Here is an 18,252-nt window from a genome sequence, read left to right as displayed (position 1 = left end):
GCATCTGGCCTCTTAGATTTTATATTACTCTATAGTAGTTTCTTTCATTCTCTGCCTGACCTATAATCAGGTCAAAATCAAAGTACTTAAGAAGTCATCCAGATTAATAACCCCCTTATTTTATGTATGAGGAAATTGGAGGCCAAAGAAATTAAGTGACAGAGTCAGAGGACTTGTGTTTGTACCCTGACTCTGCCTTACTATTGTGTGGTCTTGAGAAAGTCACATTACTACCTCGGTTTCCTCCTCTGTAAAAAGGCTAAAAGATTCAGAGCCTAAATGAATCTCAGAGATCACCTCATCAGGAATATAAGAAATGAGGCCAAGAGAGGCAGAAAGACCTGCCCAGAGGTACAGAGGTAAGAACTGGCAGAGTTAGGAGCTAATCTGAGGTCCTCCTTTCTCCTAATGCAGGGCTTGCCCCACTCTCCGACACTGTCCCTATAGTCACAGCTGCATGACAGACAAGAAAGCCGGTAAAAGAAGCCAAAGGGAGAGTTTATGGGGAGCATTTATGGGTCTTAAAGACTAATACAAACGATAGTTCTTGTGATGAGGATGAATGCCCAAGGCCAGACATTTAGGGAGGAGATCTGGAGCCTAATTCTAGTCACTCATCTGTGACAAGAAAAGTTTAAAACGTGGTGAGGGATGTGTGTGAGCATGTGTACTGAGGGGACAGTGGGCTAGACAGAAAGAGTAATGTGGCTAAGGCAGTAATCCATGTATCCTGGCTGCTTTGCAGAGAGATATTTTGAAGAAAACACTGAAGTGAAGCAGGCACTCAAAAGCTGGAGGGACTGTTCAGGAACCAGTTTGGACCCTTTACTGTTTCTGGCAAGTCAAGTCAAGACAACAAGTATTTTCAGCCCCGCTGTGGGCCAGGCACTGCAGAGTGCGGGGGATACAAAGAAAGCCAAGTCGGTAAACTCATCTGAGCCTGTCTCCTCACACAGAAAAGGAAGACTGGTTTACTGCCCTGTTCACTGGGGGTGGCAAGGAGAGGACTTGGCAAACCTGTAGAACTTGAGTCGGGCTTTGAAGGCCAGGCAAGTATTCAAGAAACAAATAAGGAAAGCTAGTGCATCCGAGGGACAGGGAGAGCATGAGCCGAGGCCCAGAAGCATAGCCACACCAGCGAATGCTTTGGGATCAGCCCATTGATGGTTCATACTGGCTGGGGCTTCAAGTTCTTAGGAACAAGTCATGGGAGAACTCTAGAGGAAAAGGCCTGAAGCCACTGGAAAGCTGAGAGAGCATCCTAGGAGAAAGGGGGAGAACTCACCACAATGTCCCTGAAAGAGCAAAGGTTCCAGGATGGGGCACAGGAATGGCCGAGAAGCATAGGCGAGGAGGAGCCCTGGGGACCCTCTTCTTGGGGCTCTGCACAGAGGGAGGGTAAAAAACAGTGGCCACCAGTGGAGGCAGGGGCTAAGGATGGGGTGTCCTCAAGAGTTGGGTTCTTGTTTACATCAAGAAGAGGAAAGAGTGTCAGCTGAAAAGTTCGTGGAGATGAGGGAGCCAGTGGAATGATCTAAATGATGGGAAAAATGGTTTGAGATAAGGCTGGGGAGGAGTGGGGGTGGTTAGCATAATGTGGAGGGACCAGGAGGATGCTACATTGTTGGCAAGATTTGACTACTAGGCAGGCAGTTTGGTGGCTCAATGATAGACACTCAGACCTGGCCACAGGGAGATCCTGGGTTTGAATCTAGCCTTGGACACCTCTTAGCTGTGTGACTCTGATTAAGTCACTTTAAACTAGTCCTTACCATTCTTCTACCTTGGAACCTATAATTCAATGTTGATTTTAAGACAGAAGGTAAGGGTTTTAACAACAACAAAAATAGATTTGATGATTAGGATTTGGGTTCCAATACAAAAAAGGAAGATTGCTACAGTATGATCCACATACAGAATTTAAAAGAAGATTAAGAAAGTTCAGCTGGCCCGGAATCCAAACAAATATTTGAAACCTGGTGTTCTGGGATGCTCCTACATGAATATTACTGTGCCTCCCCCAAACGACTCCCCACCTTCCCCAAAGAGATGTGCTTAAGTTCCTTGGCTAAAAGAACAAGGCCCCACAATCTGGCTTCTGGGCCTACAGATAAGGACAGAGAGCTAGTTGGACCTCCACACTGATTCTCATTTTTCTGATTCAAACCTTGAAAGACCATCAATATTCTGTCTATGAGGACAGGGACAAGATAACTTCCACTCTCATGAGAAAGCATAAATAACTACATATTCACACCCCTAATTTATTTTCAGGCATTCCTGCCTATCACTTTCCTCTGTCTCTTTGCTATCTGAAATCTTTCATCATCACAAATGCACTTTGTGTCCCTGCATCCAATTTACCCCCTCTTCAAAACAGGGAAAAGGAGGGCAATAAGACAAAGGCTTTCATTTGTAATACAATGAGATTGGAAAAACTCTTTGTCCCCAAAACAGACAACTACTTCAAACTACTTCAAAAAAAACTTTCATAGAAGGAAAAATGGATGAAATGTTCACAAGTCTTAACTTACTCAAACCTCTTTCACTGAAAATGCTGACTTGTAACTAAAATATTGGGGACTCTACTCCTAATTAAGGCAGCCTGATAGTACAGTGGAAAGAAGCCTAGATTTGGAATGAAAGGTTCTAGGATCAAATCTGCCTCTGTCACACACTACCCACAGAACCTTTTGTAAATTAGTGAATCTCTAAGGGCCTCAGTTTTCCACACTGTAAGATGAGGGATTTGTTTTCCCACAGATAAAACCAGGGCAGCTAAAGTGAAAAGGGAAATATTTAACTGAAGAAAAAAACACTTTGCACCAAGTTTCTCCAATAAAGGTCAACTGTACAAGATATGTACAAAACTGAATTAAAATATTCAAACATAAAAGCCATTTCTCAATAAATAAGCCATCAAAAAAAAAATAAAAGGTGGTCCTCAAAGGAAGAAATTCAACAACCATATGAAAAAATGCTCCAAATAACTCAAAGATTCAAATGGAAACATCCTTGAAGTCTTATTTCACAGATTGGCAAAGATGACAATAAAAAGGAAAGTGGCAATTATTGGAAGAACTGTAGGAAAACAGGCATACTACCTCAACTCTTTGTGCACCAGTAAATTGATCAGGTCATTCTGGAAAGGAATCTAGAACTAACCCCCCCCCCCCCAAAGTAACTATGCTGGGCCTATTCTTTGAATCAGTGATACATACCACCAGACTTAAACCCCAAAGAACAAGGGAAAAAACTTTCACATGTACAAAAATAAAGTGGCTCACTTTGTTGTACCAAAGAATGAGAAACAAAGGGAACTCCCATCAACTGAGGGATGGCTAAAAAAATGGTATATTAATGTAATAGAATAGCATTATGCCATAAGAAATGATGGGATGGTTTCAAAGAAGCTTAGGAACCTATATTTACTGTTGTAGTGTGAAGTGAGCAGAATCAAAAGAATAATTTATTCAATAATAACAGCATTGTAAAGAAAAAACAACTTTAAAAGATATAGGACCTCTGATCAATGTAATGACCAAGCATGATTTGAGATTCAAAAGAACTGGTGTTAAAGTATGCTACTCATCTCCTGACAAGGGGTAACAGATTCAAGAAATATATTTTTGGACATGGCCAATATGTGGATTTATTTTGCTTTAACTTCACTCTGCACTTGCTTGTTATAAAGAATTATGTTTTCCCCTTTTTATTTGGAGAAGGGAATTTCGGGGGGAAAAGACAATTTTTAGTGTTGTCAAAAAAAAAATTTTTTTTAAGAGTCACTGAAATACCTTAAAAATGTACACAAAAGGAAAGAAGGAAATTTTAAGAAAATACAGACAAGCAGAACAGCTCAAAAATCTGCAAGCTAAATTTATTACCTTCTTTTTTTGAAAAGCAAGTTGTATGAATCAGCACAAGAGGTCTTGGGTTCAAATCTGACCTCAGACACTTCCACGACCTGGGCAAGTCACTAAACCCCCACTGCCTAGATTTTACTATTCCTCTGCCTTGAAACCAATATACAGCATTGATTCTAAGACAAAGATATTAAAAAAAAAAAAGCAAGCTGTATATATTAGAAATTTGCAGATCCTATGATTTTCTTTTTTCTAATTTACTTTGTGAATAGAAATACTTTCTGCTATTCATTAAATTTAAAAAAGTTTCTTTAGTAAAATGAAGGTGTTGGTCTAAATGACTTCTAAAATATTTTCCAGCTCTACATCAATGATATTTAACAAGATCCTAATTTTCAGACAAATTCTACTTTTGTCTAACCAAGAAAACAGACCAATGTATGCATGAGTTATCACATTTCAGATTGTGAAAAAGTACCCAGGAGAACTTTAAAAGTTACCTTTTCATTTTCATCAGGATTATCACTCTGACCATTCCCATATATTTGTGCATACAATCTCCAGATCTCACCATCATTTGTTACTCTGGAAGTCACTCTGCCAAACAGTTCTTGTAGTTTCCCTTTCAAACCAGTTGCAATGTCTCCACTACGATCCGCCATCCCATCAATGACTGCCCTGACCAGAATTTTCAGGACCTTAAGAAAAAAATACAATAGTAACCAAATTAGTAAATTACAAAAATATCTTGTAATTTTGTGTGAATATCAGGCTCTAAGAGGTTCCATTTTTTAAATGGTCCTTTCTAGATTATACATGTACTGAGGTCAGAGATTAAGCCAGTTAATTTGATGATGACTATCACATCCAAAGTATTAAATCAACTTTTGTCAGAGGATATATATATGGACAAGAGGCTAATTATTGGTTCTTTGTGTGGGTGGGATGTCAAAGATCTGTCCTCAAGTTTCAGCATTATGTGGGGCTAAGAAAAGCAACGGGCAACATAGACGTGCCTCAATGCAATACAGATTTCCTCTGTGTCTGACCTTGGGGAAAAAGGAGGAAAAACTATGTTTTTACAGTCCCATGGAAGGATAGAAATGGCATTAGAAGTAGCAGAGAATACCCAAAGGACTTATAGATAAGGAAACTAGGGGTTTGAGAAATGAGTCTAGGAACCACTATGAGCACAGGAGCAGTAACGAAGGAGACTTGGAGATTATCAGGAATAGGTGTGTTCTGTTTGTGCGATGTCATGAGATTAGAGAAAAAGTAGAAAAGGTAGAATGAGAAGGGTCACACCAGACTTATGCTTGGGACCAAATGGAGTATGCAACTGAGCAGAAACAAATATGAACACGGAACATGGAAGCCTTAGCAATACATCTGAAAATAGGTATGTGAGTTGAGGAAGCTTTGAAATATAGAGCTAGGCAAATCAGTGTGTGTGTTTGTGTGTATTTATGACAGGTACTTTAGATAAACAATGTTCAGTGCCCAGAATCAGTCAAAGAGAACAGATTTGGCTGAAATGCCTTAAGAAAATTTAATAGCACTTAAAAAAAATCCCTTATCTTCTGTCTTATTATCAATTCTTAGACAGAAGAGTAGCAAAGGTTAGGCAATTGAGGATAAGTGACTTGCCCAGGGTCACACAGCTAGGAAGCAGCTCAGGCCAGACTTGAACCCAAGTCCTAACACCAGGCCTGGAGCTCCATCCACTGTGCTACATAACTGCCACAATAGCACTTTCAATGATTCTATGCTACTTAACATAAAAAAGTCTATTTGTTTTTAAAATAGCAATATTTTGCTATTTTTACTTTATACTGCTAAGAATCATAAAGTATCATAATATTATAAGATCCAAGACAAAAGCACAATAAATCATCCATTAATTCACACACTGTGTTGGACCCTGGGGACATAAAAACAGTAAAATGAAACTGATTTTTGCTCTAATGGAACTTATGAAGGAAGACATCATACATAGAAATATATACATAAAATACATACAGAAGAAATACATGTTAAATTTGGGGGAATGAGAGGCACTAGTAGCTAGGGCAATCAGGAAAGGGTTCATTTAAAGGTGTTACTTGGGCAGAGTTTTGAAGGAAACAAACTAAGAAGCAAAGTAGACCTTCTAGGCCTGGGGATAGCCAGTGCCAAGACATGAAGATGGGAGGTAGAGCAGAGTGTGTGTGTGTGTGTGTGTGTGTGTGTGTGTGTGTGTGTACACGCAAGAGAGAGAGACAGAGACAGACAGAGAGAGAGAGAGAGAGAGAGAGAGAGAGAGAGAGAGAGAGAGAGAGAGAAGAGAGAGAGAAAGAAAGAGACAGACAGGGAGCAAGACACAGAGACACAGAGAGACAGAGACAGACAGAAAGAGACAGAGACAGAGAGAGGAAGAGAGGAAGACAGAGACAGAGACAGACAGACAGAGACAGAGTTGGGCTGAACTAGAGAGTACAAGAAGCAGGAAGAGTGCATCACAAGATTAGAAAGGTAGGTTGGGGTCAAACCAAAGAGGATTTTAAATGCTAATAAGGAAGCTTATATTTGAGACTAGAAGCAAGAGTGAGCCACTGGGGTTTATTGGGCAGGGAAGTGATAAAGTCAGATGGATGGATGATGGACTGGAGGGAAGAGTGACTTTAAGCAGGAAGAACAATTGGGAGGATACGGCAATATAAACCTGAATTAGGGCAGTAGCTATGTGAGTGGAGGGCCCAAGAACTTCATCATGCCCAAATAAACATCAAAAAACTCCAAGTGCTACTTCTAATATGTTAGGTAAACTCTTCAGTCAAGGATGTAGGGAAGAGATGGGCTGGAAGCACAAAGGATGAGGCCAGATGGAATGGGAGCTGTATAACTGACCTTGGACAGGTCAATGAATTTCATATAGCCTTATTTTCTAAATCTAAAAAAGGCAATGACACGTGTACAATATATCTAACAGGCCTGTTGTGATGAAGAGAGATACCGTGGCATAAGAGCAACAGAGTAGAAGTTAGATAAAATAGACTTCGATTCAAATCCCTTCTCTAATACTCTACAGTCACAGGCAAGTCAATTAACCATTTAAGCCTCAGACACATTATCTGTGAAATGGGGTGACATCTGTAGTAACTACCTCACAGGGATGCCAAAATGAATGAGACAATGTGCACAAAATATGTGGAAAACTTTAAAATGCTATTGAAGTATCAGTTTCTGTGTATTTTTTCTAACCGAATATAAGCTCCTTGAGAGCAAGGGCTATCTTTTTTGGTCACCATATCCCCAGGGTCTAGTATAGTACTTGGCAGGTAGAAGGCACTTAATATTTAGAGTATTTAATTGAATTAAGGTAATCATTTTAAAACCTTAAAAATGCTATAGAAATATGAGCTATTATTAAATCAAATTCCTACTCTGTAATATTTAAAGCCCAAACTGTACAGATATCCAGCCCCTCTGCAATGGACAGCAAATGTTATGGATCATAGAATTTAAAGCTGGAAAGGACCACAGAGATCACATAGTCCAATCTTCCCTTTATATTTGAGGTTAAGTGAAGGCCATATAACTGGCAATGGCATACTATTCAAGCACTGTGATTTGATAGTCACTCGGGTCACTAAAGTAACTTTGTTGGGGAAAAAATATTTAGATGGTGGGAAAACTATATACTTTTAATCAAGGCAGCAGGGGAGTGGCACAGAGGAAATATGGCTAGATTTGAAGCCAGAGAACCTGGCAATTGATTAATGTATTATTTTACCTATATTTCCTATTTCTCAGTCTGTCATGGCCCTTGCTTGCCCTTTAACAAAATTCAGCTATTGAGAGAAAGGCAATCTGGTTTCTGCAAAAAGAAATAACATCTGATATATTTCAGTTATTTAGAGGAGTAGAAGACTGATCAATTGTGAGGAACCAATGGATATGATATATTTAAATTTTCCTAAAAGTGTCTCACAAAGTTCCACACCAATGGCTATTAAATTTATATAGCTTTTTTTTGGAACTGGAAGTATTCTTTTACCAAAATGAAGGACTGGCATTGGCTTAGAAACAGGAAATAAAAAAGTAGGAATAAAAGCAAGTTTCCTTGGATACTAGCAGTAAGATCTTTTTTTTTTCTTAATAAACCCTTACCTTCTGTCTTAGCATCAGTTCTAAATATCAGTTCCAAGGCCTTAGAGTGGTATGGCTGAGACAATTAGGGTTAAGTGATATAGCCAGGGTCACATAGCTGGAAAGTATCTGAGGCCAGATCTGAACCCAGGATTTCCCATTTCCAGATCTGACTCTGTCCACTGAGCCACTCAGCTGTCCATGGGAACTATCTTAACCTTTAGAAATCAGAGAGAATGCAAAGTGAAATTTCCAAGTTTGAAGATGGCATGAGACTTTCCAAATGGTAAAGATGAAGCCCAGTGGAAATATCCATTTGTTGTGTATGCTCCTGTGGCCCGATCATCCACATGTCTCCATTTATCAGTTACCATAAAACTCCTAACACTTTACCCAACTATTTAATCATTTTCATATTCCAAGCTGTTGGTTTTGCCCAAGCCAGTAGGTCTGTATGCTTGGTCTCCTGAGTTTTCACTTTGTCTTACCTCATTCCCTTTCTAAACCTTGACACTAAAAGGAAAGCCAAATAACAGATTTATACTAAAAGGCATCTTAGAGGCTACTTAGTTTAACTCTATTATTTTACAGATGAGGAATCCGAGGTCCAGGGATGTTTAAATGTATATAAAAGCAATCATGTCATATTTAATTCTTTGGTCTGGGTAATATGAGCCCATAATTTAATTTTCATCTTTTTTTGCCTAAGATGCTAAAAGCAATATTTTCCTCACAAAATTTGAAAAGCTTAGGAGGAAGTAGCCATTCCCAGAATTTAAGACAGATAAAATGAGCAAAGACAGTCAACAGTCTGATAGGCACCCTACATTTTTCATTAATACTTTAAATTTTGCAAAGTAGTGAGGTACAGATGGAATAATGGATAACTTCTTGAACCTGGAATCAGGAAGAGCCAAATCTGAATTGCACCCCAATTTCCATCCCATCTTTGATATTTTAGGGAAAACACTTAATCTCTTGGAGCCAAAGTTTATTTGTGATCTGAGGGAGTTGGCCTAGATAGCCACTTAAGTCCCTTTCTGATCCATATCTTTGATTCTCATTTGACCCTCACAGCTCTCTTGTGAGGTAGGCATTATTTAACCTGTCATTACTCCTACTGAGAAAATTCTCTCTCCCAAATGTTTTCTATAACTTACAAGGTTGGAGAACTGCCGGGGTACTTAAGTAGTTAAGTGATTTGTCTAGGACTAGAATCAGTATGCATGAGAGGCAAGACCCGAACCAAAGTTGTCCTAATTCTAGTTATGTCTTGTTGCCTCTCTCTTACAAACATCTTTATTGCTATTTTATAGATGAAGAAACTGAATCTCAGAAAGGCTAAGTGACTTGTTCAGGGTCAAACAACTCTCTCCTGACTTCTAATCCAATGTTCTTTTCATAATACCACACTGTTTCTTTGAAAAGTTTCAGAGAAATGGATAAATAGTATACCATTCCTTAAAGTTTTATAAGGGAAGTTAGCCCCAGGGAAATGGCAATTGCTCATAACTGATGTTCTAACAACATGAGGATTAATGATTCCAATGAGGAAGAAAAAAGAGAAGGTACCTCAAAAGGTCAAAGTGAATATACAGGAAACTCATTGACAAATTTAAGTCTTTAAAAGATTGATATAAAAGATAGAAACCATTAACTGAGGATGAATACAAGTGATAGCCAGGCATGGTCCCATAAAAAATAGTGTTAGGTGGGAATCAGAGGTCAGAATAAACTAAAATGAATAATGACTTTTATTTTTAACATATTGGTGGCAAGAGAAAGACTAAATAAGGCAGAATAGGCAGATGAGAACAATTTGTTCCAAGACCATGAAGGCAGCTAAAATGTTCCATTATGGAGCTCTTAGAGCTTGGTTAGAAATGATAGATGTCAAGGTTATCCACTGCATCCTAGGCTGTCTTCAGTTGTCCTGACTTTTTTCTTTCCACTGGACTTAAATGACTCCCAAAGAGTGAGGTTGACTATTTTGCACAAGTCTGCCGCACTAAAATATAATTTACAGACACATTACTCATTGTGTCTTCTTCAAAAACAAAGAATGAACAACAAAGACAACAACAAATAGGGGATAAATAAGACTGTCTTAAATTGGATTGAGCAATGAAGATGGCTATATAAAAGGTATTACTCAATACTCATTTATTTCTGAATTTCACCTAGGACTGAAAATTATGGAAAAAATGAATCACAACAATTAATATCTAAGACCAAAAGTAAGAAAGGACTGAAATATCCTCAATAAATTCACATGATAAAGTCCAAAATAACTTTATTCCAGAATTCTGATGAAAGAATTGGCAGATGTCATTGCTGTGCTATTGTCAATAATTTCTGAAAGACTACGGAGAGTAGAAGAGCTATCACAATTATATAATTATATAATATCCACAGGGTATTAAATGTTCTGATTCCTCCCCCCTCCCTTTTCCAAATGGAAGAGGGCAGCATCTCCAAATTTTAGACTTTTATTCTTGGTGAAAATCTAGACCATATTATTGTCAGGAGGCACTAGGATCATCTAGAAAGAGAAGGATTCCTATGAGCAAGAATGAGCTCATGAGGAAAAAGTGCTAAACTAAACTTATTTTCTATTTTGTCAGGGTTACTAGAGCAATCAGAGCAATTCCACTGACAAAACGATGCATTTGACAAGGCTATCTTGATCATGAGATGTCAGGGAGAGAGGAGGATTTGGAATAGATAAAATAACTAAAGGGGCAGCTAGCTAGGTAGCACAGTGGATAGAGTGCTGGGCCTGGAGTCATGGAGACTTATCTTTATCAGTTCAAATCTGAACTGAGACACTTACTAGCTGTGTGATCCTGGGCAAGTCACTTACCCTTGCTTGTCCCAGTTTCCTCAATCCATAAAATGTGTTGGAGAAGGCAATGGCAAACCATTTCAGTATCTTTGCCAAGAAAACCCCAAATGGGGTCACAAAGGGTCAGGCATGACTAAAATGACTGAATGAAATGAAACTGAACTCAGTGGTTATTTAATGGATGTCATGTTACAAGGAGTTTTCTAGCATCCCAACTATATATCACTGGCCTTATGATATTCACTTTTATCACTGACTTGGATGAAAAGAATTGTAACCCATAAATGAAATAAAGAAAGATGGGTGAGGTTCAATCACACACAAGGACATTAATAATAATGCAATGTGGCTTCTGCCCCCTTTCTGACAAACCTATCAATATGAATTTAGCTGACTTTTAGATATTCAACTTAATTCACTTGCTATGAAATATATCAATAAACATATTTAATATAAACATATCATTTTTAAAAAAGGAAAAAATGCAAATGGGATGTGGACCCAAATCTACTAGCAAAAAACAAACCCACCACATCAAAAGAAAAGTCCCAGAAATAGGGCCAAAGCTAGCATTTCTTTGGTGAAGACTGTCCCCTCTTTCTTTGACCCTCCTTGCCTCTAAATTAGTCTTGTCCGCCTTGCTTGTTCTGAAACCTGACACAGACCAAGGACTCTTCTGTTACTATGCCATGAGACAAGCCTGGCCCTGGCTTAGGAAGTCTAACACTAACAGCAGAGACAGCCACCGTCCACATCTTTTGTTCTTCTAGAAACCTTGATTTTTTCCCTCCATTGCTTAGTCGTTGTTAAGCAAGAGTCTTCTGTTTATTGCATTCTGGGAAATAAAGTCTTTTCTTGCTGATAGCATATTTGATAGACATATATATGTATATCTTTTGTATAGGTACAAACATCTTTTGACACACACACACACACACACACACATATATATAAAACATGCTTATAAAACTTGCAGAAGATACAGAATTGGGAGAGAAAACACATAAAGTAAATAACTCAGAGAACCAAAAAACATTTCAACAAGTTAGAATGATGGGATAGAGTAAGACTTAGTTCAACAAGGATGAATGTAAAGTCTAACACTTAAAATGAAAAAATAATCTTCACATGGAGAGAATGGGGGAGGTGTGTCTAGACAAAATGAGTGGAGAAAAAGGCTTGAGCTTTTAGGAGTCTAAAAACTCATTAGGAAACATCCATATAACATGGCAACTCAAAAAGGTAATGGCATCGTAAACAGTATGAATAGTCATAATTTCCAGAATGAAGGGAATGATTGTAGGTCTCCTAGCCTGATGTCTTTACCTGATTGTCTCTTGAGCTTGGATGGAGCCATCTTCTGATCCTCCACTAAAGTTCTACCTTCTATATGAAGTCAGTCCTCCTCCCCACCATTCCTAGCCATCCTCCCTCCCAAACTACCTCTTATTTAATTACATTGTATTTATTTGCACTGTTCAACTTTTTTTTTTGTATCTACTTCTATATGAACTACTTGTTTCCTTCATTAGAATGTAAACTCAAAAATAGATTATTTCCTCTTTGCATTTGTATCACTAGTGCCTACCAGTACCCAGGACAGAGTAAGCATTTAATAAACACTTCTTGACTGATTTACTGATATTCCCTGCTGTTCTTTGCCCTGCTCAGGCCACATATCAGTTCTGGGTACTCCATTTTAGGGAGGACATTAACAAACTGGCACATGAATCATGAAAGGATTATAGGCCACAAAAGAAAAGGAGCCAGGGAGGTTAGGATGGAGGAGGACATGATAGCTCTCTTCAAGGCTTTTGGGAGGTTGTTACGCAAAGGAAGGATCAGAGCTCCTTTGCTTTCTCTATAGGAAAATCTAGACACAGCCAATAGAAGCTGCAATGAGGCAAGCTTTGGCTCACTGGGAGGAAAAACTTGTTAACTTGCAGAGCAGTCCAAAACCAATGGAATGAGCTTCCCAGGCTATGGCAGTTCCCCCATTCCTGGAGGTCTTCAGGTAAAAGCTAAAGAACTACATGCCATTCTTGGTCAGATCTAGGTTCCATTTGGTGACTTTTTTTTTTTTAAATAACCCTTACCTTCTGAATTAGAATCAATACTAAATATGATTCCAATGCAGAAGAATGGTAAGGGCCAGGTAATTGGGGTTAAGTAACTTACCCAAGGTTACACAGCAAGGAAGGGTCTGAGACCATATTTGAACCCAGGGCCCCCTTTCTCCAGGCCTGGCTCTCCATCCACTGAACCACCCAGCTGCTCCTTGGTGTTTTTTAAGTGTCTTTCTAACTATAAGCTTCTGTGGTTCTGTAAAACTGGAAATGTTACTTCAGCTTTGTAATGAACTATTTAAACCTACTGTTTAACCTGTGAAATGGCCTACAGCTCTGAATTAGTGAGCACTCAGTGTTTCAACAATAACATGCATTACATCAGCACTGCACTACTCTTTTATGGAATGGAAGAACTTACTCTGTCATTAAACAATCACTTAACAGGGATTGTTTTTCACAACAGATAGCAGATAAACATCTTATTGACTTGTACTAGCTATGCTATTATATTGCTGGTCAGCATTTGGCAGTTACAGGGATCTGCTCTTTATTTATCTGTGGGAATGACTACAGAGAGGCATCTCTACACCATGGGTCCTGGCTCTTTCATACAGTATACATCTAGGATATCTGTAGCTGGAGAAGGAAATATTCCAGGACAGCAAGGAAAGGGCACTATTGGTTGGTTTTCTTGGTCTTTCTGTAGGGGACAAATCTTTAACTAGGGAGTAACCTGAACCCCACAGTCCTCAGAGTTAATCTTGTCATCTTGTCCCCAGGCCCACATCACCTCACACCTAGACTACTACAATAACCTCCTGTTTGGTCTCCCTGTCTCAAGTCTCTCCCTCCCTCTGGTCTATTCCCCATTCAGCTACCAAAGCATAAGGTCTTATATAAACTCCAGAGACTCCCTACTGCCTGCAAGAGACGATATAAAATCTTGTCTTTTAGAACTATTCATAAACTGGCCTTCTCCTGTCTTTCCAAGCTTCTTATACCTTTTTTCTTACCCCCACCCCACAATTCACTTGCTGATCAATGATACAAGCTATCTTACTCTTTCTTGCACTTAACATTCTACGTGCTGGTTCCATGCATTTTCAATGGGCTGTCTTCCATGCCTGGAATTCTCTCTCCATTCATATTCATTTGCTGGTTGCCCTAGCTAATTTCCCTTCAAATCTCAGGTCAAATCCTATCTATAAGAACCCTTTCCTGTTTCTCCTTAGTTCTATAGTACCTTTCCTTTATTGATTAACTCCAATTTATCCTGCATATATCTTGTTTGTACATACTTATATTCACATTGTCTCCCCCATTACACTGTGAGCTCCTTAAGAGCAAAGATTATCTCCTGCTTTTCTCCGTATCTCCAGTGATTAGTAGAATGCCAGGAACATGGTAAAGGCTTAGTAAATGCACTTGTTGATTTTGACTTTTCTATAATCCAGTCTCAACATTTTATGGAAGAGAAGGAAAGGAAAGGAATGTTGCTCTGGAATTTCTCCTCTTCCTCAAGTCCAGAAAGAACATCCTTTTTTCTCTACGTCACCTTCAGATCTAATCACTGGAGATAAGAGGATCAAAAAGAATCCATCTATACAAGGGAAGGAAAGAAGTAAAAGAAAACAAGGCTGTATAAGGCTTAAGTGTGCAGTTAAAATTAACTCAAGGGATCTAGCTCATTCTTGCCCTTCCCTTTATTTAAACTTTTGATAGCTTTTTAATTAAGCCAAGTTTAATTCAACAAACTTTCATTAAGTACCTACTATGATCTGGGCACTGTGTTAGGTGGTAGGCATGTAAAGGTAAACGGTAAAATCATTGCTCTAGAATTCTTTGACCAGGATTCTTTACATATACCACAACTCTTTATTTTAAATATCAGGAAACTTTTTTAAATATCAGGAATCAAGAAGTCTAATGAGGGATGGTGGGCTGAACATGGCCATGTACTCCCCATAATCCCTGTAATTTGGGAAGGTGAAGTTAAGGTGATCTTGGAGAAAACAAGATTTGTGCTCAGCCCTGAAGAATGGGTAAAAGTTCCAACAATGCAGGAGGAACAGACAGAAGAACTAAACAGGTAAGAGAAAGAATTTGAACATAGACATCCCTTAAGATCTGGAAACACATATCTGTGGCATGATAATGGCTGAAAATGCTACAGTACCTTAAAGTTTACAACACATTTTACAAGCATTATCTGATTTGATCTTTACAACTAACTTGCTACCCTGTGAGATAAGTGGTAAAAATTACTTCTACCCCTTTTTGCTTGCTGGGGATCTGTGATTTCCACAATACTGGTAAATCCTTCTGTGGAAATTTAGTCTACCAGTGCAGATCAGTAATTAGTCTGTAATTTGCAGTTTGAAAAAAAAAAAAACCCTCATAGACTGAGAGACCGAGTTCACTTGTTCATAGTCATTTAGCTAAAATGTAACTCAAAACTTGAATCTAGGTCAGAAAGACTCCAAAATTGGCCCTGGAACCCTAACACTGCTTATACTCATTTCCTTATTTGGTGAGAGTCTGAGGCTTAGAGTTTATAATTAGCCCATGATCACATAACTACCAAATGTCATGAGGTTGAATTTGAACCCAGATCTCCCCTGGCTCCATGTGTAACACATTTTTGCACTATGTTAATTTAATGAAAAAACTGGCTGGGCAGAAGTTGATAATTCAGACCACAAAGTAATTGGAAAAAAGGTTTAAAATTTTATGCCAGAGGCACTAGTTAGAGCACCAGGTCTGGAGTCAAGAGAACTTGGGTTCAAATCTGATTTCAGACATTTTCTAACTATACAACCCTGGGCAAGTCACTTTACCCCATTTGCCTAGTCCTTGCCTTTCTGTCTTAAGAATCATTAAGACAGAAAGCAAGGGTTTAAAAATAACATTTTTTAAAAAGATATTGTATCCATTTTATAGCAGTCTAGAAAAGCAATTTAGAATTCAGATTTTGTGGACAATAAATGTTGCCTGGAAGTTCTTGGGGTAGTTTAACCTGGAGAAGAGAGGTCAGAGAGAACACAACAGTTGCCTTCAAATATCAGAGAACTGTCCTTGGAAGAGAGGACACACTTTATCTGTTTGGCATCAAAGGGCCACTAAAACCACTAGGTTGAAGTTAGAAAGAAGCATATTTAAGATTTCCCAACAAAAAAGACTTGTACAAAAATATTCATAGCTGTGTTCTTTGTGGTGGCAAAAAAATTGGAAAACGAGGGGATGCCCCTCAATTGAGGAATGACTGAACAAGTTGTGATATCTGTTGGTGATGGAATACTATTGTGCTCAAAGGAATGATAAACTGGAGGAATTCCATGGGAACTGGAACGACCTCCAGGAATTGATGCAGAGTGAGAGGAGCAGAACCAGGAAAACATTATACACAGAGACTGATACACTGTGGCACAATCGAATGTAATGAACTTCTCTACTAGCAGCAGTACAATGATCCAGGACAATTCTGCAGGATTTATGAGAAAGAACACTATCCATATTCAGAAGAAGAACTATGGGAGTAGAAACACAGAAGAAAAACAACTGCTTGATCACATGGTTCAATAGGGATATGATTGGGGATGAAGATTCTAAGCGATCACCCTAATGCAATTATCAATAATATGGAAATAGTTTGTGAAGATTGGATTTGGTTCTCTCCTGATTATAATAATGAAGGTACTTAGCTCTTCCCTGATTGTGAAGATTTAAATTGTAACTCATGTCTATTTTTAGATTTTAATCCCCATAAGTATAAATAGCCTACCTAAAAGTTAAGTATGAAGATCTGCCCATTTAGATCTAATCACCAAAAGTGCAAATATCCTACTTAATCATGAAGTGGGAGGCCATGGCCCATGTGTGTGATAGTGGGTAACAAATCAGAATCGACTAATTGCCTTCTGGGCAGTCCTAGAGCAGAGTGTCAGCTGTGATGGGTAGACGTGGAATTAGGGGAAGTGACACGAGAAAATGCCTTTAAAAGAGAGTGCTACACAGTTTGGGGGTTTTCTTGGAGTGGAGTTAAACTTGGACTTCCACTTCTGCTGGAAGACAATTCTTCATGCTTTCAAGGCTGGTGAAGAGGGGCAGAAAGAAGGATCTGCTGACTGAACCAACACACGGTGAGTGAAAGTTGACCTTTAACTGCTGGATTTTTCTGAAGAGACTTCCCCAGGTCTTGGCTACAAGGGCTGAGGCCTATCTTGTTGAGGACTAAATTCCTGCCTAGTTTTTGAGCCAGGAGTCAGAGATAAATTACTTAGTGCTCTAGATATCTTACCTTATCCTCTCTGATTTCTTGCTTCACTCTTTCTATATTTATTTTTGTAAATGAATTATAAATAAATCTCTTTGGAATTAATTAAATTCCTGGTGACCAAACTCTTAAATAATCAAACCCAACCCTTTAAAAAATAACCCTTTTTCCCCTCTTATAAGGTCTTGATCAATGACACAAGTGAAACTCAGTGGAATTGTGCATCAGCTATGAGGGGGTTGGGAGAAGGGGAAAGGAAAGAATATAAATTGTGTAATCATAGAAAAATACTCTAAATCAATTAATTAAATAAAAATTTTCAATTAAAAAAAAAAAGATTGCCCAATGCCTAGAGCTATAACAAAGTAGAGTGAGCTGTCTGCTATAGGAGGTAGAGGGCAATTTCTTCTTCCTCCAAGGTCACCACCATACACTAGAGGACTGCAAGCAATGGCCAAGTGACTACTTGGAAGGCATCTTATAAAAGGAATTTCTGGAATAGATGAGATGATTTTAGCCACCAAAAAAGGATGAATAGTCATTGCTCAACCCCTTAGAGGGCTAATAAATTCCTAATAGGGAACTGACTATGTCCTGACAGCTGCTGTCTGGTAGACAGGGGTGCTTGTGAGGGTAAAAACACCCCAGTGGTTAAGCTCCTTCCCCAGGTGCTGATGTGCCAAAGCATTTAGCAGACAGTACAGTCGGTTATGCCTTTTTGACATAAACCCAAAATTATAGGTGGAAACAGAGTGAAAATGTGAGATCAACTTTGAAGAATAGTAACAAAGAAATGAGTCACAACAGTGGCAACAACAGTAAGAATATCACAAAGATTGGACAGGAGATGTTGGTGCATTTGGTCTAATAAATACTAGATATTTCAATATAATAAAAGTTTATATGCAAACTAACTCATCTTCCAGATATCCTATATTCCAACATGAAGAGGTTTTATGTCTAAGGAACAATGATGAAGACAAGAAAAGTATACTTAAAGATGATCTCTTGGTTATTAAAGAGCATAACTGGGAAACTATAAGTATGATTTAATAATAATTCAATAACTAA

General features: G+C 38.5%; 1 protein-coding gene across 1 annotated transcript in view; it reads right to left on the bottom strand.

Annotated features, from left to right (window-relative positions):
• Nucleotides 1-18,252, bottom strand: part of TTC27 (tetratricopeptide repeat domain 27) — a 227,793-nt gene that overhangs the window by 9,085 nt on the left and 200,456 nt on the right. Inside the window, exon 17 of the mRNA XM_007476051.2 lies at nucleotides 4,367-4,564. Coding sequence (XP_007476113.2) covers nucleotides 4,367-4,564 — 198 coding nt within the window. The remainder of the gene's footprint in view (nucleotides 1-4,366; nucleotides 4,565-18,252) is intronic.

The sequence above is a fragment of the Monodelphis domestica genome, chromosome 1 (genome assembly GCF_027887165.1).
Source record: "Monodelphis domestica isolate mMonDom1 chromosome 1, mMonDom1.pri, whole genome shotgun sequence".
Lineage (NCBI taxonomy): Eukaryota > Metazoa > Chordata > Mammalia > Didelphimorphia > Didelphidae > Monodelphis > Monodelphis domestica.
This window is presented reverse-complemented; position numbering and strand designations above follow the sequence as displayed.